At 32.5% G+C, this 20,315-nt stretch overlaps 1 protein-coding gene across 1 annotated transcript in view; it reads right to left on the bottom strand.

The window, feature by feature from the left end:
• The window catches only part of LOC133326036 (homeobox protein Hmx), a 49,426-nt gene extending 45,926 nt beyond the window's left edge, over positions 1 to 3,500 (bottom strand). The window contains exon 1 of the mRNA XM_061534711.1: positions 2,851 to 3,500. Coding sequence (XP_061390695.1) covers positions 2,851 to 3,487 — 637 coding nt within the window. The 5' untranslated portion in view covers positions 3,488 to 3,500. The remainder of the gene's footprint in view (positions 1 to 2,850) is intronic.
• Positions 3,501 to 20,315: the final 16,815 nt, after the last annotated feature.

Here is a 20,315-nt window from a genome sequence, read left to right as displayed (position 1 = left end):
GAAAGCGAAAGACACTCAATTTTTTTAAAGAAAGAAAGATGAGAGAATTCCGCAATAGGAGATTTAAAAATCGTCCCAATTCCATCCAGAAATTTCGCAGTTAAATTGTCTTAGGCTAGTAATGTGTAAACCTTGTATAATGGTTTCGATATGATTAGAATAAGAACTCCACAAAAACAATGAAAATGGTTTGAGCAGATTCAAATCCGCCGGGAATCCAATGAGAAATGAGTTCAAAATATTTCACTAAAATTGTAGTAGTATAGGAATGTGTGAACCTTGTTTAATTGCTACGACATGATCAGCTGATTACCATGATCAGCTGTTTGGGTTCAAGAATTAATCATTTTCAATTCACATCGTGTCAACCGGTCTTGAAGTTTGATCAGCTGTTTAGAATTCAATCTGGATTTCAATGATTATATCTATTTAAAATTGATTGAACCCAACCAAGTTTAATCAGCAGTTTTATATCCTAGAGATTGAAGTTGACTTGAAGGTTGATCAGTTGACTTAGAAGGACAATGATTTTGACATTAAAATACAAAAGTTGTATTGATTCAGGCCGGGAATCAATACAACTTTTGTAAAGTGTGAACTAGGCTAGTATTAGGATCAGCTGTTTGAATCGATCAGATGTTTAGGTAAAACTTCTAATCTTGTTAATATCACAAAGTGTGAAGCGGTCTTGAAGTTATATATGCTGATGATTCCTAATGATTTCAAACCCGGAAATATTTCTATTTAGAGTTAATTGAACCCAAAAAAGATTTATTAGCAATTTTATGTCCTAGAGATTGAAGTAGACTTGAAGGTTGATCAGTTGACTTAGAAGGACAATGATTTTGACATTAAAATACAAAAGTTGTATTGAATCCCGGCCTGATAATTGTAAAGTGTGAACTAGGCTAGTATTAGGATCAGCTGTTTGAATCGATCAGATGTTTAGGTAAAACTACTAATCGTTTTAATAACACAAAGTGTGAACCGGTCTTGAAATTTGATGAGCTGATTTAGAAGGACAAAGTTTTTTGAAAATAAAATACAGAAGTCCTAATGATTCCAAATAAAAACATCCTGAGCTCTGTATATTAATCATATTTATATTATGTGAGTGTAAACTTTGATGACGAGAATCGTCAAGTGCGAACTAGGTTAGTAGTAGGATCAGCTGTTTAATCGATCAGCTGATCCTACTACTGATAAAATACAAAAGCCTTCATGATTACGAACCCTATAACAAAAATATCAGGAGCGCTATGAACAAATCACATTTATATCATGAAGTGTGAACTCTGATAAAGAGAATAGTATGACCAGCTGTTCAACCGATCAGCTGTTTAATTGATCAGTTGTTTAGATATAACTTTTTATCGATAATACGTAGAGACCTATATAACCTTCGCGTCAAATCTTAATAGGCAGCTACTATTTCGAAATATTCCAAAAAATTTCCTGGTTATGGACCTGAAAATATTATTATATCCTTTAAGACCCAAAATTAAACTAAATTCAGAGCGTCGCTAATATTTTGGGGACGCTTTGAATATCAAAAATAATATTCGGAAATGATTTCTAGATAAAATTCTTTATAAGATCCCGAACCCACATTTATATCATAGAGTGAGAACTCAGATGGAGATAATCGTAAAGTGTGAACTAGACTAGTGAAATCGTCAGCTGTTTATTCGATCAGCTGTTCAATCACTCAGATGTTTAGATACAATTCTTTATAATAAGAGACTGAAGAACATTTTTGCCAAATTTTAATAGTTCGAAATATTGCAAGGTGTTACATGGTAATGGGCCTGAAAACATAATTATATCCTGTAATACCCTAAATGAAACTAAACTCAGAACTCCTCTAATATTTCATATGACATCATAGAATGTGATTTGATGGTAAAGTCCAAAGTAGGTTAGTGGCAAGATCAGCTGTTTAAGCAATCAGCTGTTTAATAGATCAGCTGTTTAAGCGATCAGATGTTTAGATAAAAATTATTTTTTTAATATTATATAGAGAACTAGGGAAGGAAACTGCTAAATTTGAAGTCAGCTTCTATTTCAAATTATTCCAAGGACTTGTCTTGTCAAATGAAACTAAATTCAGGACATCGTTAATATTTTACATGGTTTAGATACCAAAAACAAATATTTCGAAATGATTTCCTAGGTGCCTTAGATTCACACATTTCAAGCATTCGCTAAAGATGTGGAGGAGCAAAGAAACCAAGCAAGGAAGCCAACTTCTCATTCAAGTTCGTAAAGAAGGAGGAAGTAAATATAACTCCTCTTTTTTTTCAAAGGGTACAGGTAAGCATGTTGGGCGCCAGCATCAAAGACTATTGTAAGGAACATGAAACCTAAAATAATACACCAAAAAGGGACTAACTTCTAACTCAAATACAAGAAGAAGAGGATAAAAATAAATTAGTATGTTCTCATAGTGATAAACGTAAACATGTTGGGCGCCAAAATCAAAAAAAGTATTTTCTGTAGCAAGAAAACTATATAAAAAATCAAAAAGTTTTAAGGTTCACAGATCTAATCCTCAGACATCCGATTTCGTATTTATAAACCGAATTTTTTATTAACCCCTCACCCTCACGTTTTATTAAAAATTCTCATGTTTTCATAGCGATAAACGTAAGCATGTTGGGCGCCAGAGTAAAAAAAGTATTTTCAGTAGCAAGAAACCTAAATTAGACAAACCAAAAGTTTTAAGGGTTTCCATATCTGATCCTCATACATCCGATTTCGTACTTATAGCCCACATTATATTTTATCACTTATCACTTCCCTTCACTTTTTTATTAAAAAAATAGTAGTGCAAAAATCTTCGTCACTTACCCGCAAATTGTGTACCAAAATGTTGCTGAAAATGACCGCGAAATTCATGTGGTGTACTGAAACCCGGCGGCAGAAACCCCCTCAAATAAGCAGCCGCTGCCAATGTGGTCATGTGATGATGATGAGCGGCCAATGGGCCACCATGATCCGCAGCATAACCGGCGGCAGCATAAAAATTTGCCGGATTAAAAACAGGCAATTGGACATGGGCAGCAGCCGCGGCGGCAGCTGCTGCAGCCGAGAGCCGAGTAACATCCGGTGATATTGAACGTGAATCACGATGACGTCCCGGAGTGGCTGTGGCCGTTGACGAGGCAGGTGAAATTGGAGCATTTGTACAATCATTGGGTGTATGGGCCGGTGGTGGGGAAGATGTTGAAAGACGATGTTGTTGTTGTGATGTTGCTGTTAGACTATGTTGTTGCTGTTGTGATGCGGTATTGCTGCTAGCTGTCGATGAATTGTGACTGGAGGGTGGCGGTGTGGTGACACTGGGTGGCAGGGCAGCAGCAGCCGGATGCTGATGCAAATGTACGGGATGTGCATAACCGGCGGCCGCCGCGGCTGCTGCGGAACCCACACCCAAACCCAAGATTTCTTGTATGGCAAATGGTGTACGCATTTTGGTGGCTTGCATTGCTGGTAGAAGGGTTTCTGGGGAGAAAATTATTTTTTTTTGTTGTCAGTTTTGCCGTCGGCAAAATTATGTTCACAGAAAAAGTTTTTTTCTTAAGGGGAACACTCTTTAACTGCACGAAATTATTACAAAACTTCGAAAATAGTTTTTAAATTTTTATAAAAAAATTCATAAATTTTTATTTTTTTTGAAATGGTTTTCTGTTCTTTAGGTGCACGAAATTAGTCCACAAATTCACTTTTATTTAATTTAAAAAATTTATTCCATTAATTTTGAAAATATTTTGAAATGTTTTCTCTGTTTTCGAAATAATGTGGTCCAGTAGATAAAATTATATTGTTGTTATTATTTAAAAAGTCTGTATATTTTTTTAAAATTATGCCATTATTTCTTAAATTTTCAAATATTTGTTTATAAATATTTTGTTGTTTGGTTGATTGTATTTATTTTTGAAATATTGAAGTTGGTTTTATATTTGTCACTTTAAAAATTTATATTAATAATTTTTATTTTTATTAATATTTTTTAATATAATTTTGTTGTTTTTTTGTTTTATTTTTATTTACAAACTTTTCTATTTTAATTTTTATTATTCTAAAATAAAAATATCTGTTCCTTAATTTTCAGTCACTTTTTTTAAATATTTTTTAATTATTATTTTTTCTTTCTGTATTTTTTTAGAATTTTTTGAAACTATTTTTTTTCCAAAATTTCAGTTCATTTATTTTTTTCGATACATTTTTATTCTGTAATATTTCATAGTCTCCTTTGTGATTTTTGTTTCTGCACTTCACAATATTTTTATTTCAACGAAAAAAATATTTTTTATGTTAAAATTTTATTTTAGTAATTTTCTTAATTTCCAGTAATTTTTTTCCATTAGAAAATTTCATAGTTTTTGATTTATTTTATTTTAAATTTTATTGTAATTATTTTTTCCTATAATTTCCAGTCAATTTTCCTTTGAAATAATTCCATAGCTTGTCTTTGGGCTTTTTTAATTGCAATTTGGTGGTGCCTACTTTTAGGCTTTGTTATTTTCTTTTTATTATTAATTCCATCAAAATGTCACTTTTCAAAATTTTTATTTAAAAAAATATTGCACATGTTTTTTATTTTTAGTTTATTTTTTTTTCAAAATTATTATTATTTTTTTTCAAAAAAATTCAATTTTTATTCGCACGTGTTTTTATTTTATTTTCTTCTCTCTAAAAAATCCCGTGATTTTGCAACACTTGATGCCGTTCTGAGCCTTCGAGCTGACAAAGGCCTGTTATGATGATATTTGGTTGTTGTTTGGTAGTGTGTTGTTCTTTTTGAACTGACTGTTCGGCGTCGTCATTGATTTAGAAATGTCGCTATGGAGAAATGTGTGACACGACACGACGACACAGAAGACATTAACCACGGAACGGCTACGACACGTTTTGTTATGCTCAAAGTACCAAAATGAACTGAATCCGTACAACTGAACAGAGCTCGCAAAAAGAGTCGTCTCATCCATCCACATTCACGTTCAACCAACCATCCATCCATTCATGCTGATGATGGTGATGAGTTGCTGCATAAATCCCCCGCATACACAAGGAAAAAACGCCATATTTACCCTTAAACACACAAATATCAACACAGCAGTCTCCTAAGAGCGAAAGAAATAGCAATATACAACCATTACTCTTTAACATGTTCAAATAATATTTCCAACCAAAGCAAACTGAGTGTGGAAACGTGTGAGAGAGAGCGAGGAGAAATTCCAACATCACCGGACACATATTATTCCAATTAGATAATCCCTAAGCATCTCACAGATAATTTTGCTTAGATAAAATTCTCATTCACATGGGATTCTTATTTGTCCCCCTTTCTGAACTTTTAAACCAAACTCCACCATCCCTTTCTCTCTCTCACATTTACACAACAAATAATTCTCACCCATTCACAATCTTATTGGAATTCCAGTTACCGGACTAAATAACAAACAGAGTGCTAAATGAAGGAGAAATCTTCATCCAGTACTCTGTGGCCGTTAGAATAATTACTCTCTCTCTTACGCTCTTGGCGCATTATTTCCTTCATAGAGCATTTGCTTTCAATGGTAACAACACAGCATGCTTAAACAAACATAACTATCCCTTTCATGCTCACATTGCTTGCCTACCATTAAATTATTGTTACAACTTTTCGTGTTAGAATGACAGAGAAAGCATTCGTTTTAATTTGATTTTGCTCTCTTCCTTTTTATGCAGCCAGTGAGTGCGTGCGTGTAAAAACATAACGTATCATTATTATTTTATTAACAACCAGCCAGCCAGCCATTCATTCAATTCATCTGTTTATCCAAAGTATTTTTTGGTCGCTTAACTGGCTTTTAAATTCTGCTGATAATTTGGAGATTTGCCGTTTGCTGTTTTTGTTGTTGCTGTAAATTTTGTGTGAAAGAGAGATCCATTTAATAAAATTTGTTGATTAATTGTAATTTGACAAATTAAATAATAAAGTAAATAAAAAATAAAATAGAAAAATGTACTAATTTGAAATTAATTTAATAAAACTGGGAGTGATTGTGAAATAAAATAAATATATACAGTGACCCTAATAACTTAAAGAATAAACTTCTAAATATTTAATAAATATCAAAATTTCACTTGATAATTTCATATAGCTCTGGGATTGAAATAAAATAAAGAAATTATATATCCCTTTAACCAAAACAAAACATAGTTTGAAATTTAAAAAATGTCTAAAAGCTTATGAGGGACGAGAGCCTGTTTTGCACAAATTTTTGAGCACAGGGTGTGAGATTTTCTTCTTGGTGTCGATAATTGGAATTTGTGAAATATTAAAATTTAATTCAATTTATGTGTTAATATTAAGAGCTTTAAAATCGTAAAAAATATTAAAATATGCTGGCGGTACAATTTCATTAAATAGAAAATATTTTGAAAATTTTTAAAATATTATCAGCCTGATTCTTTAAAATTTCTAACGAACAAATTTTAGTGACTTACGATCAAAACGCTTTTGTTTTTAAATATATTTTGATTTTTTTTTCGTATAAATGAACTATTTTTCATCATAAATAGTTTGGGTCGTAAGTCTCTCGAAATAGATAATTATGCATTTTATCGAAACAGGATGTTTAAATAGACCTTTAGATGTGCTCGATTTTTTTTTATGAAAATTCCTAATTCGAGCTTGATGTCCAGATTGTTATTGATTTAAGGGCACACCCCTCCATTCTCGGGGTCAAAAAATGTTTTGATTTTATTCGAATCTACACTAATTCAAGAATGTCCCTACAAGTGAACATCTCAAGAACTCTTGAAGATATAGCCGACTTATTGTGTCAGCATCAAGTGACGGCTAAAGGGCTTCTCAAACTTTAAACGCGTTTTTCTCTTTAGCGAATGGCGGGCACGATAACTCAAAAAATAATAACCCAATCGATACCAAATTTTTATACGTTTCTCTGTGAGTGTATAGCTATCGTATGAAATAGGATAAAGCCAATCGGTGAAGATCTTCCTTGTTCCCTTAAATTAAAATAAATTTTATAGTGTATCATCGATACGAATTAACTGTAATTTGCTAAAAACTTTGCTCATAGTTAATTTTACAAAAAAAAAATCATTTATTTGTTGTCACAACAAAATGAATTTATACAATATCGACAGCTGTTAAAAGTTGCAAAATAGGCCTACAGGTATAGACTACAAAAACAATATGTATGTATTAAGAAAAGGTTGAGGTTTATTTTTTTTGTTGACTTGAAATGTTTTCCATTCAATTTCATAACGACATTAAAATCAAGCTTATATTTCAAAATCGAATCAATATGTTTATTTTATTAAAAACCAATAATAAAATATTTGTAACAATTGGAGCTCAGAGACGAATTTAAAAACGAGCTTAAAAACAGTTTGTTATTGGCGGTTTTCCGATATTTGTCAAAACGAAATTTCGGTGCCGGTTCCTTAATAATCATGGGATCATTTTATACCGACGGAATGCTTAATTTGGCATTTCCTAGTTGTCGGATGAATTCTATGGAGTACGTTCAAGTCTTGGAAGACAAATTATTGCCATTTGGGCAAATCAGCAACAATGAAGGACAAGGCGTCAGTTCATAAAAGTCGCCATACTTATGAATGGCAAAAATCAAAAAATATTCAAAGTATGAACTGGTCCGCATATTCTTCCGACCATAATGCGATCGAGAATATATGGGAAATCTTGACTCGTGTCGAGTCTATGCGGAAAATGCCAATACCAAACTGTTTTCAACCTCAATGAAGTAATTATCGATGAATGAAGATGAAGATTTGCAAAAAAAAAATTGATAGACAGTATGATGGATAGAATTTTTGAAATTATTTAAAATAAGGGATTATTGATTAAAGTTATTTTATGTTATTTAAGTTTTTAAAAATAGATTTATCTAATTTTTTAAAAGTGCGTCTATAGTTGTACAACACCAATAAGTATTAAAGTGCAGAATCAAGCGAAACCATAAAGAGTAAATTAAGTATTTTTGTGTATACAATAACATAATGGGTCCATTTTATTTGTCAACTAACATACCAATCGACACGCAGTGTATATTTTCGTTTGAGTTCATGACAGGATATTGTACATATAAGCATCTCTTGTATGTAGAGAAGAGAGGGACACCTTTTTAATTTCAAGCCTAATACAATTTTATACCCTCCACCATAGTTTGGAGGATATATTAATTTTGTTTTTCCGTTTGTAACTCATCAAAATAATCATTTCCGACCCTATAATGTATATATCGCTCATTTCCTGCATAACTCAAAAAAAAAAAAAAAGATTTTGCAGAAAATGTGTTTTAAGTTTTCAATTTACTCACACTTTATATGGGACAGAGGAACTTCTACAGCTTCTCAATTAAGAGATATTCATATGCATTTTTTACACAAAATGAGGTCTATTATATCGAACAATCGTGCATCATTAACTCGAAAATCAGTTTTTATACCCTTCACCACACTGTGGTACAGGGTATTATGTCTTTGTGCATATGTTTGTAACATGCAAAAGGAAACGAGATAGACACATGGTTCCTTTTGAGAATATGCATAGAATCACTTTCTAAGTCGATTTATGCATGTCCGTCCGTCCGTCTGTCTGTCTGTCCGTCCATGTATTTTTGTGAGCAAAGTACAGGTCGCATTTATGATCCGATTTGGATGAAATTTGGCACAGCTCATTTGTTTGGCCCAAGGACGAACAGTATTGAAATTGGGAAAAATCGGTTCAGATTTAGATATAGCTCCCATATATATATTTAACTGATTTAATGTAAACGGTCCCTATATATCTTCCGATTTGCACGAAATTTGGTACAGCCTAATCATTTAGGTCAAGAATGATGTCTGCCAAGTTTCGTGAAAATCGGTCCAGATTTAGATATAGCTCCCATATATAGTTTCGTCCGATTTCATGTAAATGGAGCCCCAAAGTCCCTATATATCTTTCGATTTGCCCGAAATTTGGCACAACGTATTGAATTAAGCCTAGAGTGATGTCTGCCAAGTTTCGAGAAAATCGGTCCAGATTTAGATATAGCTCCCATATATAGTTTCGTCCGATTTCATGTAAATGGTGTCCCAAAGTCCCTATATAGCATTTCCACATTAAATGAAACCTTTTACAAATTAAATGAACCCTTTTCCAAATTAAATGAACCCTTTTCCAAATTAAATGAAACCTTTTCCAAATTAAATGAAACCTTTTCCACTTGAAATGAAACCTTTTACAAATAGAATGAAACCTTTTCCAATTGAAATGAAACCTTTTACAAATAGAATGAAACTTTTTCCAAATTAAATGAAACCTTTATTCTTATCTAAGGAAATATAATATTTGCAGTAATTTTAAACCAATATTTGAAAATTAAATCAAAGAATATTAACAAATATAGTTGTATGGCTATGTAATTAACATAAATATTCTTTAATTCGGTGTGATTTAATTTAATATATTTACTGCATAAAACTAAAAAAATAGTAATACAAACTGGCACATTTCTTGACATTTTAATATAGCATTTCCACATTAAATGAAACCTTTTACAAATTAAATGAACCCTTTTCCAAATTAAATGAAACCTTTTCCAAATTAAATGAAACCTTTTCCAAATTAAATGAAACCTTTTCCAAATTAAATGAAACCTTTTCCACTTGAAATGAAACCTTTTACAAATAGAATGAAACCTTTTCCAATTGAAATGAAACCTTTTACAAATAGAATGAAACTTTTTCCAAATTAAATGAAACCTTTATTCTTACCTAAGGAAATATAATATTTCCACTAATTTTAAACCAATATTTGAAAATAAAATCAAAGAATATTAACAAATATAGTTGTATGGCTATGTAATTAACATAAATATTCTTTAATTCGGTGTGATTTCATTTAATATCTTTACTACATAAAACTAAATAAATAGTAATACAAACTGGGGTATTTCTTGACATTTTAATAAATAAATATTTAAGAACAAGAATTGAATACCCGGTCCTAAATGCGAAATACATATTTGACTTAATAAATTGTTGATGATTATTTCCTCCACGCTTATTTTCCTTCAATGTTCCAAAATTTTGTTTGTATCTTCTTATAAATGTTTTTTCGGAATTTATGTTTATGCAGGTTAAATTTGCAGCCTCGGAAATGGAGTTGGAAAAGAGTTGGAAAATAATGCTCAAATACACAAGCGACATGACATAAAAAATTTGATCGAATCCAAAAGATGCAACCTTAAATTCTTACCGCCTTATTCTCCAATGCTAAATCCAATCGAAAATGCATTTTCAAAAATAAAATTATGTGCAAGAGCTGAGCTGTGTGACGTTTCAATGGAACATAACATTGTTGATGTAATCGAGCGAAGTATTCAAAAGCTTACTCGGCAAGATTCTTCTAACTATGTTATGGACATGGGTTTGAAAATCCCACAAGCTGCAAGTCGGGAACCCCTTCATTAAGATAAGCAGTTACCTTATCATCAACAATTTATTAAGTCAAATATGTATTTCGCATTTAGGACCGGGTATTCAATTCTTGTTCTTAAATATTTATTTATTAAAATGTCAAGAAATACCTCAGTTTGTATTACTATTTATTTAGTTTTATGTAGTAAAGATATTAAATGAAATCACACCGAATTAAAGAATATTTATGTTAATTACATAGCCATACAACTATATTTGTTAATATTCTTTGATTTAATTTTCAAATATTGGTTTAAAATTAGTGCAAATATTATATTTCCTTAGGTAAGAATAAAGGTTTCATTTAATTTGGAAAAAGTTTCATTCTATTTGTAAAAGGTTTCATTTCAATTGGAAAAGGTTTCATTCTATTTGTAAAAGGTTTCATTTCAAGTGGAAAAGGTTTCATTTAATTTGGAAAAGGTTTCATTTAATTTGGAAAAGGTTTCATTTAATTTGGAAAAGGTTTCATTTAATTTGGAAAAGGGTTCATTTAATTTGTAAAAGGTTTCATTTAATGTGGAAATGCTATAAATAAATATTTAAGAACAAGAATTGAATACCCGGTCCTAAATGCGAAATACATATTTGACTTAATAAATTGTTGATGATAAGGTAACTGTTTATCTTAATGAAGGGGTTCCTGACTTGCAGCTTGTGGGATTTTCAAAACCATATCCATAACGTAGTTAGAACAATCTTGCCGAGTAAGCTTTTGAATACTTCGCTCGATTACATCAACAATGTTATGTTCCATTGAAACGTCACACAGCTCAGCTCTTGCACATAATTTTATTTTTGAAAATGCATTTTCGATTGGATTTAGCATTGGAGAATAAGGCGGTAAGAATTTAAGGTTGCATCTTTTGGATTCGATCAAATTTTTTATGTCATGTCGCTTGTGTATTTGAGCGTTATTTTCCAACTTTGGATTGATTTTCTCAAAAAAAAATTTCCATAAATAATTTAAATCTGTCTGCATTGACACTGGAATTAGAAACGATTGTGTGATGTACAACTCCCGCGTTGTTTATTGCTGCAATTATAGTGACATTACGACCTCTGACCGTAGGCAACACAATGTGTGCTATTGTTCCTTGTCTTGAACGGGCTTGGGTTCTTCGTATGTGAAGATTAAATCCACACTCATCAATGAATATAAATTTTTCTCCTTGTTGGGGTATCCATTTTGTAAAGTCTTGAGCATATTTTTGTCTCAAGCCTAATGTTCTGGAGTCATTCTTTCGTTCTATTTCAATAGAGGCCATCTTAAACGTAATTTTTAATTTCCGTAATCCATATTCTATGCAGCTTGTGGAAATATTTATATCATTTTCTCTCAACAGTTTAGTTTTTATGGCTTTGAGGGTAATTCCAGGTTGACTTTCTATATAGAACTCGATCAGACTTAAAACTTGTGGTGTCAACAACTTAATTCTATTTCCTCCACGCTTATTTTCCTTCAATGTTCCAAAATTTTGTTTGTATCTTCTTATAAATGTTTTTTCGGAATTTATGTTTATGCAGGTTAAATTTGCAGCCTCGGAAATGGTTCTCCCCTCTTCATAGAATTTAAATAATAACAATTTCATGTCTTTTGTTATTTTGTAATACTGACCCAATTTGTTTCGGGGTCTTGTAGATGTAGCTTCGGTAGGTTCTGGAGCATTTCCACTTGCAATACTAGGCGAATATATTGATTCTTCCTCAGGTCAGATACGAAGAACCCAATCCCGTTCAAGACAAGGAACAAGAGCACACATTGTGTTGCCTACGGTCAGAGGTCGTAATGTCACTATAATTGCAGCAATAAACAACGCGGGAGTTGTACATCACACAATCGTTTCTAATTCCAGTGTCAATGCAGACAGATTTAAATTATTTATAGAAATTTTTTTTGAGAAAATCAATCCAGAGTTGGAAAATAACGCTCAAATACACAAGCGACATGACATAAAAAATTTGATCGAATCCAAAAGATGCAACCTTAAATTCTTACCGCCTTATTCTCCAATGCTAAATCCAATCGAAAATGCATTTTCAAAAATAAAATTATGTCCAAGAGCTGAGCTGTGTGACGTTTCAATGGAACATAATATTGTTGATGTATTCGAGCGAAGTATTCAAAAGCTTACTCGGCAAGATTGTTCTAACTACGTTATGGATATGGTTTTGAAAATCCCACAAGCTGCAAGTCAGGAACCCCTTCATTAAGATAAACAGTTACCTTATCATCAACAATTTATTAAGTCAAATATGTATTTCGCATTTAGGACCGGGTATTCAATTCTTGTTCTTAAATATTTATTTATTAAAATGTCAAGAAATACCCCAGTTTGTATTACTATTTTTTTAGTTTTATGTAGTAAAGATATTAAATGAAATCACACCGAATTAAAGAATATTTATGTTAATTACATAGCCATACAACTATATTTGTTAATATTCTTTGATTTAATTTTCAAATATTGGTTTAAAATTAGTGCAAATATTATATTTCCTTAGATAAGAATAAAGGTTTCATTTAATTTGGAAAAAGTTTCATTCTATTTGTAAAAGGTTTCATTTCAATTGGAAAAGGTTTCATTCTATTTGTAAAAGGTTTCATTTCAAGTGGAAAAGGTTTCATTTAATTTGGAAAAGGTTTCATTTAATTTGGAAAAGGTTTCATTTAATTTGGAAAAGGTTTCATTTAATTTGGAAAAGGGTTCATTTAATTTGTAAAAGGTTTCATTTAATGTGGAAATGCTATATATCTTTTGATTTGCACGAAATTTGACATAACGTACTGAATTAAGCCTAGAGTGATGTCTGCCAAGTTCCGAGAAAATCGGTCCAGATTTAGATATAGCTCCTATATATATGGTTTCGTCCGATTTCATGTAAATGGTGCACCAAAGTGCCTATATATCCTTCGATTAGCACGACATTTGGTACAGCCTAATCATTTAGGTCTAGAATTATGTCTACCAAGTTTCGTGAAAATCGGTTCAGATTTAGATATAGCTCCCATATATAGTTTCGTCTGATTTCATGTAAATGGTGTCCCAAGTCCCTATATATCTTTCAATTTGCACGAAATTTGGCATAACGTACTGAATTGAGTCCAGAATGATGTCTGCCACGTTTCGTGAAAATAGATCAAGATTTAGATATAGCTCCCATATATAGTTCCGTCCGATTTCATGTAAATGTTGCACCAAAGTGCCTATATGTCCTTCGATTTGCACGAAATTTGGCATAACGTACTTAATTGGGAATAGAATGATGTCTGCCCTGTTTCGTGAAAATCTGTCCAGATTTAGATATTGCTCCCTTTTATTATAGCTTGATTTTAAGTAATTGACGCACCAATGAACCAATAGGAACAAAACGTTCTGAAATTAGTATAACCTAACCTGTGACAAGTTTGTTTAAAATCGCTTAATATTTGGATAGAGCTTCCATATATAGAGCTTCCATATATTTTTGTTTGAAGTCGATTTACATACTTTATGGATAGATCTAGGTAGATTCACATTTAGATAAATATTACATATTTTATTTCATCCAATTTCATGTTAATAGTCCTGTTTAATATACCCATAGTGGTGAAGGGTATCATATAGCCGGCCCCGTCCGACTTTACTACATTCCTTACTGGTTATTAGATGTGCTCGATTTTTTGTTTATAAAAATTCTTAAAATAAAAAATTAGCTTGATGTTCAGATTTTTATTGATTTAAATTAAAATAAATTTTATAGTGTATCATCGATACGAACTAACTGTAATTTGCTAAAAACTTTGCTCATTGTTAATTTTACAAAAAATGCATTTATTTGTTGTCACAACAAAATGAATTTATACAATATCGACAGCTGTTAAAAGTTGCAAAATAGGCCTACAGGTATAGACTACAAAAACAATATGTATGTATTAAGAAAATTCGAGCTTGAGGTTTATTTTTTTGTTGACTTGAAATGTTTTCCACTCAATTTCATAACAACTTTTAAATCAAGCTTAGAATTTGTATTTCAAAATCGCATCAAGATGTTTATTTTATTAAAAAAAAAGAAAACAATAATAAAATATTTGTAACAATTGGAGCACAGAGACGAGACAGGTCGCAATTATAAGTAATTTATTTGGTCCAAGGACGAACTTGCATTGAAATTCGTGGATATAGGTTCAGATTTAGATACAGCTTGCATTTATATTTTCTTTCCATTTGATTTAAATGGCGCACGAAAGATTTCGATTTAAACGAAATTTTACACCGAAATGAGTCTATATTGTAAGGCTACCAGATTTTTTAATTGAAATTGAAATTAAAATAAAACCAGTAAGGAAAGTAGTAAAGTCGGACGGGGCCGACTATATGATACCCTTCACCACTATGGATATATTAAACAGGACTATTAACATGAAATTGGATGAAATAAAATATGTGATATTTATCTAAATGTGAATCTACCTATATATCCATAAGTTATATAAATCGACTTCAATCAAATATAAATAGGTTATCTGTTGGGCTATGTCTGTACTTCTAGAAAACGCAACTACGTAATTCTATGCTCAATTTTGTACGTTGTGCAAAATTTGATGTCAACCTGACTAGCATGAAGAGTTTGATGTCCAATTTACTTAAAATCGGGCGAAAATATATATGGAAGCTCTATCCAAATATATCGAAGGATATATAGGGACTTTGGTGCACCATTTACATGAAATCGGACGAAACTATATCTGAATCTGGGCCGATTTTCTCGAAACTGGGCAGACATCATTCTAGGCTCAATTCAGTACGTTATGCCAAATTTCCTGCAAATTGAAAGATATATAGGGACTTTGGGGCACCAATAACATGAAATCGGTCGAAACTATATATGGGAGCTATATCTAAATCTGGACCGATGGGCAGACACCATTCTAGCCTCAATTCAGTACGTTATGCCAAATTTCATGCAAATCGAAAGATATATAAGGACTTTGGTACACCATTTACCTTAAATCGGAGGAAGATATATACGGGAGCTATATCTAAATCTGAACCGATTTTCACGAAACTTTGCACACATCATTCTAGACTTAATTCAGTGCGCTATGCCAAATTTCGTGCAAATCGAAAGATATATAGGGACTTTGGTACGCCATTTACCAAAAATCGGCCGAAACTATATATGGGAGCTATATCTAAATCTGAACCGATTTTCACGAAACTTGGCACACATCTTTCGTGGCTCAATTCAGTACGCTATGCCAAATTTCGTGCAAATCGAAAGATTTTCAGGGTCTAAAGTCCGTAAATCGGGCGAAACTATATATGGGAGCTATATATAAATCTGAACCGATTTTCACGAAACTTGGCACACATCTTTCGTGGCTCAATTCAGTACGCTATGCCAAATTTCGTGCAAATCGAAAGATTTTCAGGGTCTAAAGTCCGTAAATCGGGCAAAAATATATATGGGAGCTATATCTAAATCTGAACCGATTTTTCCCAATTTCAATAGGGTTCGTCCTTGGGCCAAACAAATGAGCTGTGCCAAATTTCATCCAAATCGGATCATAAATGCGACCTGTACTTTGTTTACAATTTAACATGGACAGACGGACAGACGGACGGACGGACATGCATAAATCGATTCAGAAAGATATTCTATGCATATTCTCAAAAGGAACCATGGGTCTATCTCGATTATTTTTGCCTGTTACAAACATATGCACAAAGACATAATACCCTGTACCACAGTGTGGTGAAGGGTATAAAAATTACCACTTTTTGAGAACGGGAACAGATCCCATTGAATTATTTTTACATAAAAACAGACATACACATAGATATTCTTGAAAGTTTATAAAACTAAAACATTTGCAATATTTCGATCGTCATATCTCGACTAGCTGAGTCGATCTAGACATGTGTGTCCCTCCGTCTGTCCATTATAATTTGTAAACACGATACAGGCCACAGTTATGGACCAATCTTCACGAAATTTTGCATGTAGGATGGGTTCTGGCCAATGAAGACCCCTATTGTTTTTGGAAAAGATCGGTTAATATCTAGGGGATGAAATGGACCAAATACTTAATTTTTATCGGTTTTTCTGGTCGCTCCAGAGGCCGCAATAATGGCCCGAACATCGTGAAATTTTGCATGGAGATGGGGATTGGGCCAAAGAATAAGAACAAGATCGGTCAACATTTAGCGGGTCAAATGGACTCTGACCTTTGTGTGAAAAATTACAAAATTTGTATTCTATGGCGTATATATTTGAGCCTGGAGGACATAGACCCGAGAAGTTGATATTATATCCAAGAGGAGTGGTTGACCTTTAAATTAATGCCAATTATATTGTTGTATGTGCTCGGATGTGGGAGTTAAACCTAAATATTTACAGGTATCTCCGTATTCGTATATTATTTAGTAACCCATTATCACTCTAGAGAGCGGAACTATAGCGCTGATCGCTTTGAAATGTTCCATAGGGTTCCAGTTATTGTCAAGGGCAACGCCTATAATTTTCGGTGATGATCGGCTGTTTACCTCTAATCGGGCTCGGAATAAACATCCGCAGAAAATTTAAGTTCCGTGGTAGTTGTTTGGGTATCACTGCTCACTGGTTTTATATTTTTATATTATACCACTTTCAAAGCTATTTTAAAATCGGTCAATAGTTACATGGAACTTTTCAATAAGAACAAATTTAAACATTTTTAGATTTCCCGAAGAGTTATTGATGGAAAAATGTGTATATTTAAATTTATTGAAATAAATTTTGATCAAGGTTTAAAGGAGATAGGTGACGATTTTTGAAATAAAGGACATATATATTCATATCCGATTATATGTATATGGTGCATCAAAATCCCATTATTTGTCCGATTGAGACGAAATTTTGCATGGCGTATTGAATTCATTTTTACTTTATGTAAATGGAGCACCAAAGAGCTTATGTTTGTCCGATTTACACGAAATTTGGCAGAGGGTATTGAATTTATGAAATATGTATTGATTGTTGTTAAAATATGTTTAAATGTAGTATTAACCTCATATGAGCATCTATTGTATGTGGATAACAGGAGGATACCTTTTTACTTTCAAGCCTAATAAAATTTTATACCCTCCACCATAGTTTGGAGGATATATTAATTTTGTTTTTCCGTTTGTAACTCATCGAAATATTTATTTCCGATCAGCGTAAAATTCAATGACAATCTAAGCATGTCCGTCTGTCTGTTGTAATCACTCTAGCCTCTAAACGAATTGAGATAGATCGCAAACATGTTGCATCCTCTTTTGTCTGCAGGCAGATCAAGTTCGACGATGGGCTATATCGGTCCAGGTTTAGGCACGCGGAAATTTGGTACATTGGGTTATTATTGCGTTCCAAACATAAATATAGGTCTACTTTTTCTCGTAGGTCCCATATAACGGTACCAACAATTTTAAGTTTTGGGGGTTTTGTCGTCAGAATTGGCGGTAATTTAATACTTTGACTTCTTATTGGGTAGCAAATCTCTCCACTAAAAATTATAAATATAGGTTCATTTTTTTCTGGTAGCCCCCATATAAGGCGCGTATTTCAACCAAATTCGCTGTAATTTGGTATTCTGTTTTAATTATTCTACCTTCGGGAGATATAGAGGTAAAAAACTTAAAAGGGCCAGGTTCGAAATGAAATATAATATATCGGCACAATATATACCCCAGTTAGGACTATCCCTCATATTGTGATACCTACCCATTTTCGGTGTTTTTAATATTTAGCGTGAAGGAACGTATTGTGATGATGTGTGGGTAGAAATAGAGCTATATCAGTCCTCAATTATGCATAGAACCTCAAATAATTACAAAGCCAACTGTACGGCAATTCCTACACGATGTAATAGCCTCCAGAAACCTACACATAGAAATGTTTTTTTTTTTTTCTGCAATGAAAATGTTCATATTGAACCAGCAGCTTTCACCCCACCCCCGAAATAAAATCATGTGTACGTTGGTGATGGCCTCATATCGACAAAATCGCTCCACAATTTGGGGTTTTGCGATTTTAGTACAAATCTGTATTAAAAATTGCTGAAATTTGTATATTTGGTATACATTATGGTTTACAACAGCAATTGTTGGTATAGATTTTACTTGTTGGTATGTTCCCCATAGTATCAAAATTTCGGCCCGGCCGAACATAACGCCTTTTTCACATGTTTATATTAAAATAGTTTATTGATTTGTTCATTGTGTTGGGGTTGTCCTCATATAGGCGTATCCTACCATAGTATGAAGTATGGAATTTTAAGACGATTTAGCCATTTGTTGTAATCATTCCGCCTTCTAAGGATATCGTGATAAAAAATCACGAACCTGACGATAATGAAATATATCGGCTAGCATTTGGGCATCACTTAAAATATAATAATACCTCCTGAAGGAAAGAATTGAAAAAAAAACTAAAATATTGGCTTTAAAATTGAGCTATGTAGGTCATTCGTTAATTTCTACACTATGTAATCAATATTGGTCCCCCTTTAGGCATAGCCTTATATTGCATTGCATTCTAAATTGTTCCACTCTACCATGCGCTATCAATATCGGTCCACGTTTTGGGGTTTCATGTTTTATATAATTCGGTTTGCATAAATCGGTTTTTTGGAATTGTTAGTATAAGTCCACATTTTGGTATGTTCCTCATATGTTCATTTCACGTACCTGACAGTATACATATGGTGGAGGGTATCCAAAGTTCGGCCTGGCGAAATTTAAAGTTTTTTTCACTTGTTTTTATGCAGCTCCACTCAACAGTGTAGTGTAGAATGTTGTTTAAATGTTCAATATATAAAATTTCGGCCAATTCGTAACAAAAAGTCTCCAAAGAACTCTAGAGGAGTTAGGCTGATGATGTTGGGCGCCATAAAATCGGATTAATGATCTTGGGATAGCGTTAAGAGGAAGCCATGTCAATACATAAACATATATTGATATTTATTGTGTAATGTAAATGTAATCTTGAATGTAAATAAAAAAATACCTAATTAATTTATTGTTGAAATTGTAACAATTTGTGGGGGAAGTACCAGAATGGAAAACTAAATCTAAAATGAGTTCTATAAATATTCATATATTAAATATGTTGACTCTCTGTGGGAAATTTCCCAGTATACCGGTGTGGTAAAAATATTACAATGTACATATGCAATTGAAAATCGAAATATTTTCTCCGTATGTTTATTATTGATAGCCTCCGAGCAATCTGTGATAAAATGCTCCAAATAAGTCCTTTGTTTGCAGTCAGATTCTACAAAGTACGAAAATACTAATTTTTATGTCGTCAACAGTACGTACTTGTATATGGAGGAAACATAAATTATAATGTTTATACCCTTCACCACACTGTGGTACAGGGTATTATGTCTTTGTGCATATGTTTGTAACAGGCAAAAGGAAACGAGATAGACCCATGGTTCCTTTTGAGAATATGCATAGAATCACTTTTTAAGTCGATTTATGCATGTCCGTCCGTCCGTCTGTCCATGTTAAATTGTAAACAAAGTACAGGTCGCATTTATGATCTGAATTGGATGAAATTTGGCAAAGCTCATTTGTTTGGCCCAAGGACGAACCCTATTGAAATTGGAAAAAATCGGTTCAGATTTAGATATAGCTCCCATATATATTTTCGTCCGATTTAATGTAAATGGTGTACCAAAGTCCCTATATATCTTTCGACTTGCACGAAATTTGGTATAACGTACTGCATTGGGCCTAGGATGATGTGTGCCAAGTTTCGAGAAAATCGGACCAGATTAAGATATAGCTCCCATATATAGT

This window comes from Musca vetustissima, unplaced genomic scaffold (assembly GCF_032173495.1).
Source record: "Musca vetustissima isolate MV318-11 ecotype Yass unplaced genomic scaffold, APGP_CSIRO_Mvet_v1 utg358, whole genome shotgun sequence".
Classification (NCBI taxonomy): domain Eukaryota; kingdom Metazoa; phylum Arthropoda; class Insecta; order Diptera; family Muscidae; genus Musca; species Musca vetustissima.
The sequence above is the reverse complement of the archived record's forward strand: the minus strand, read 5'-3'. Positions and strand labels throughout refer to the sequence as shown.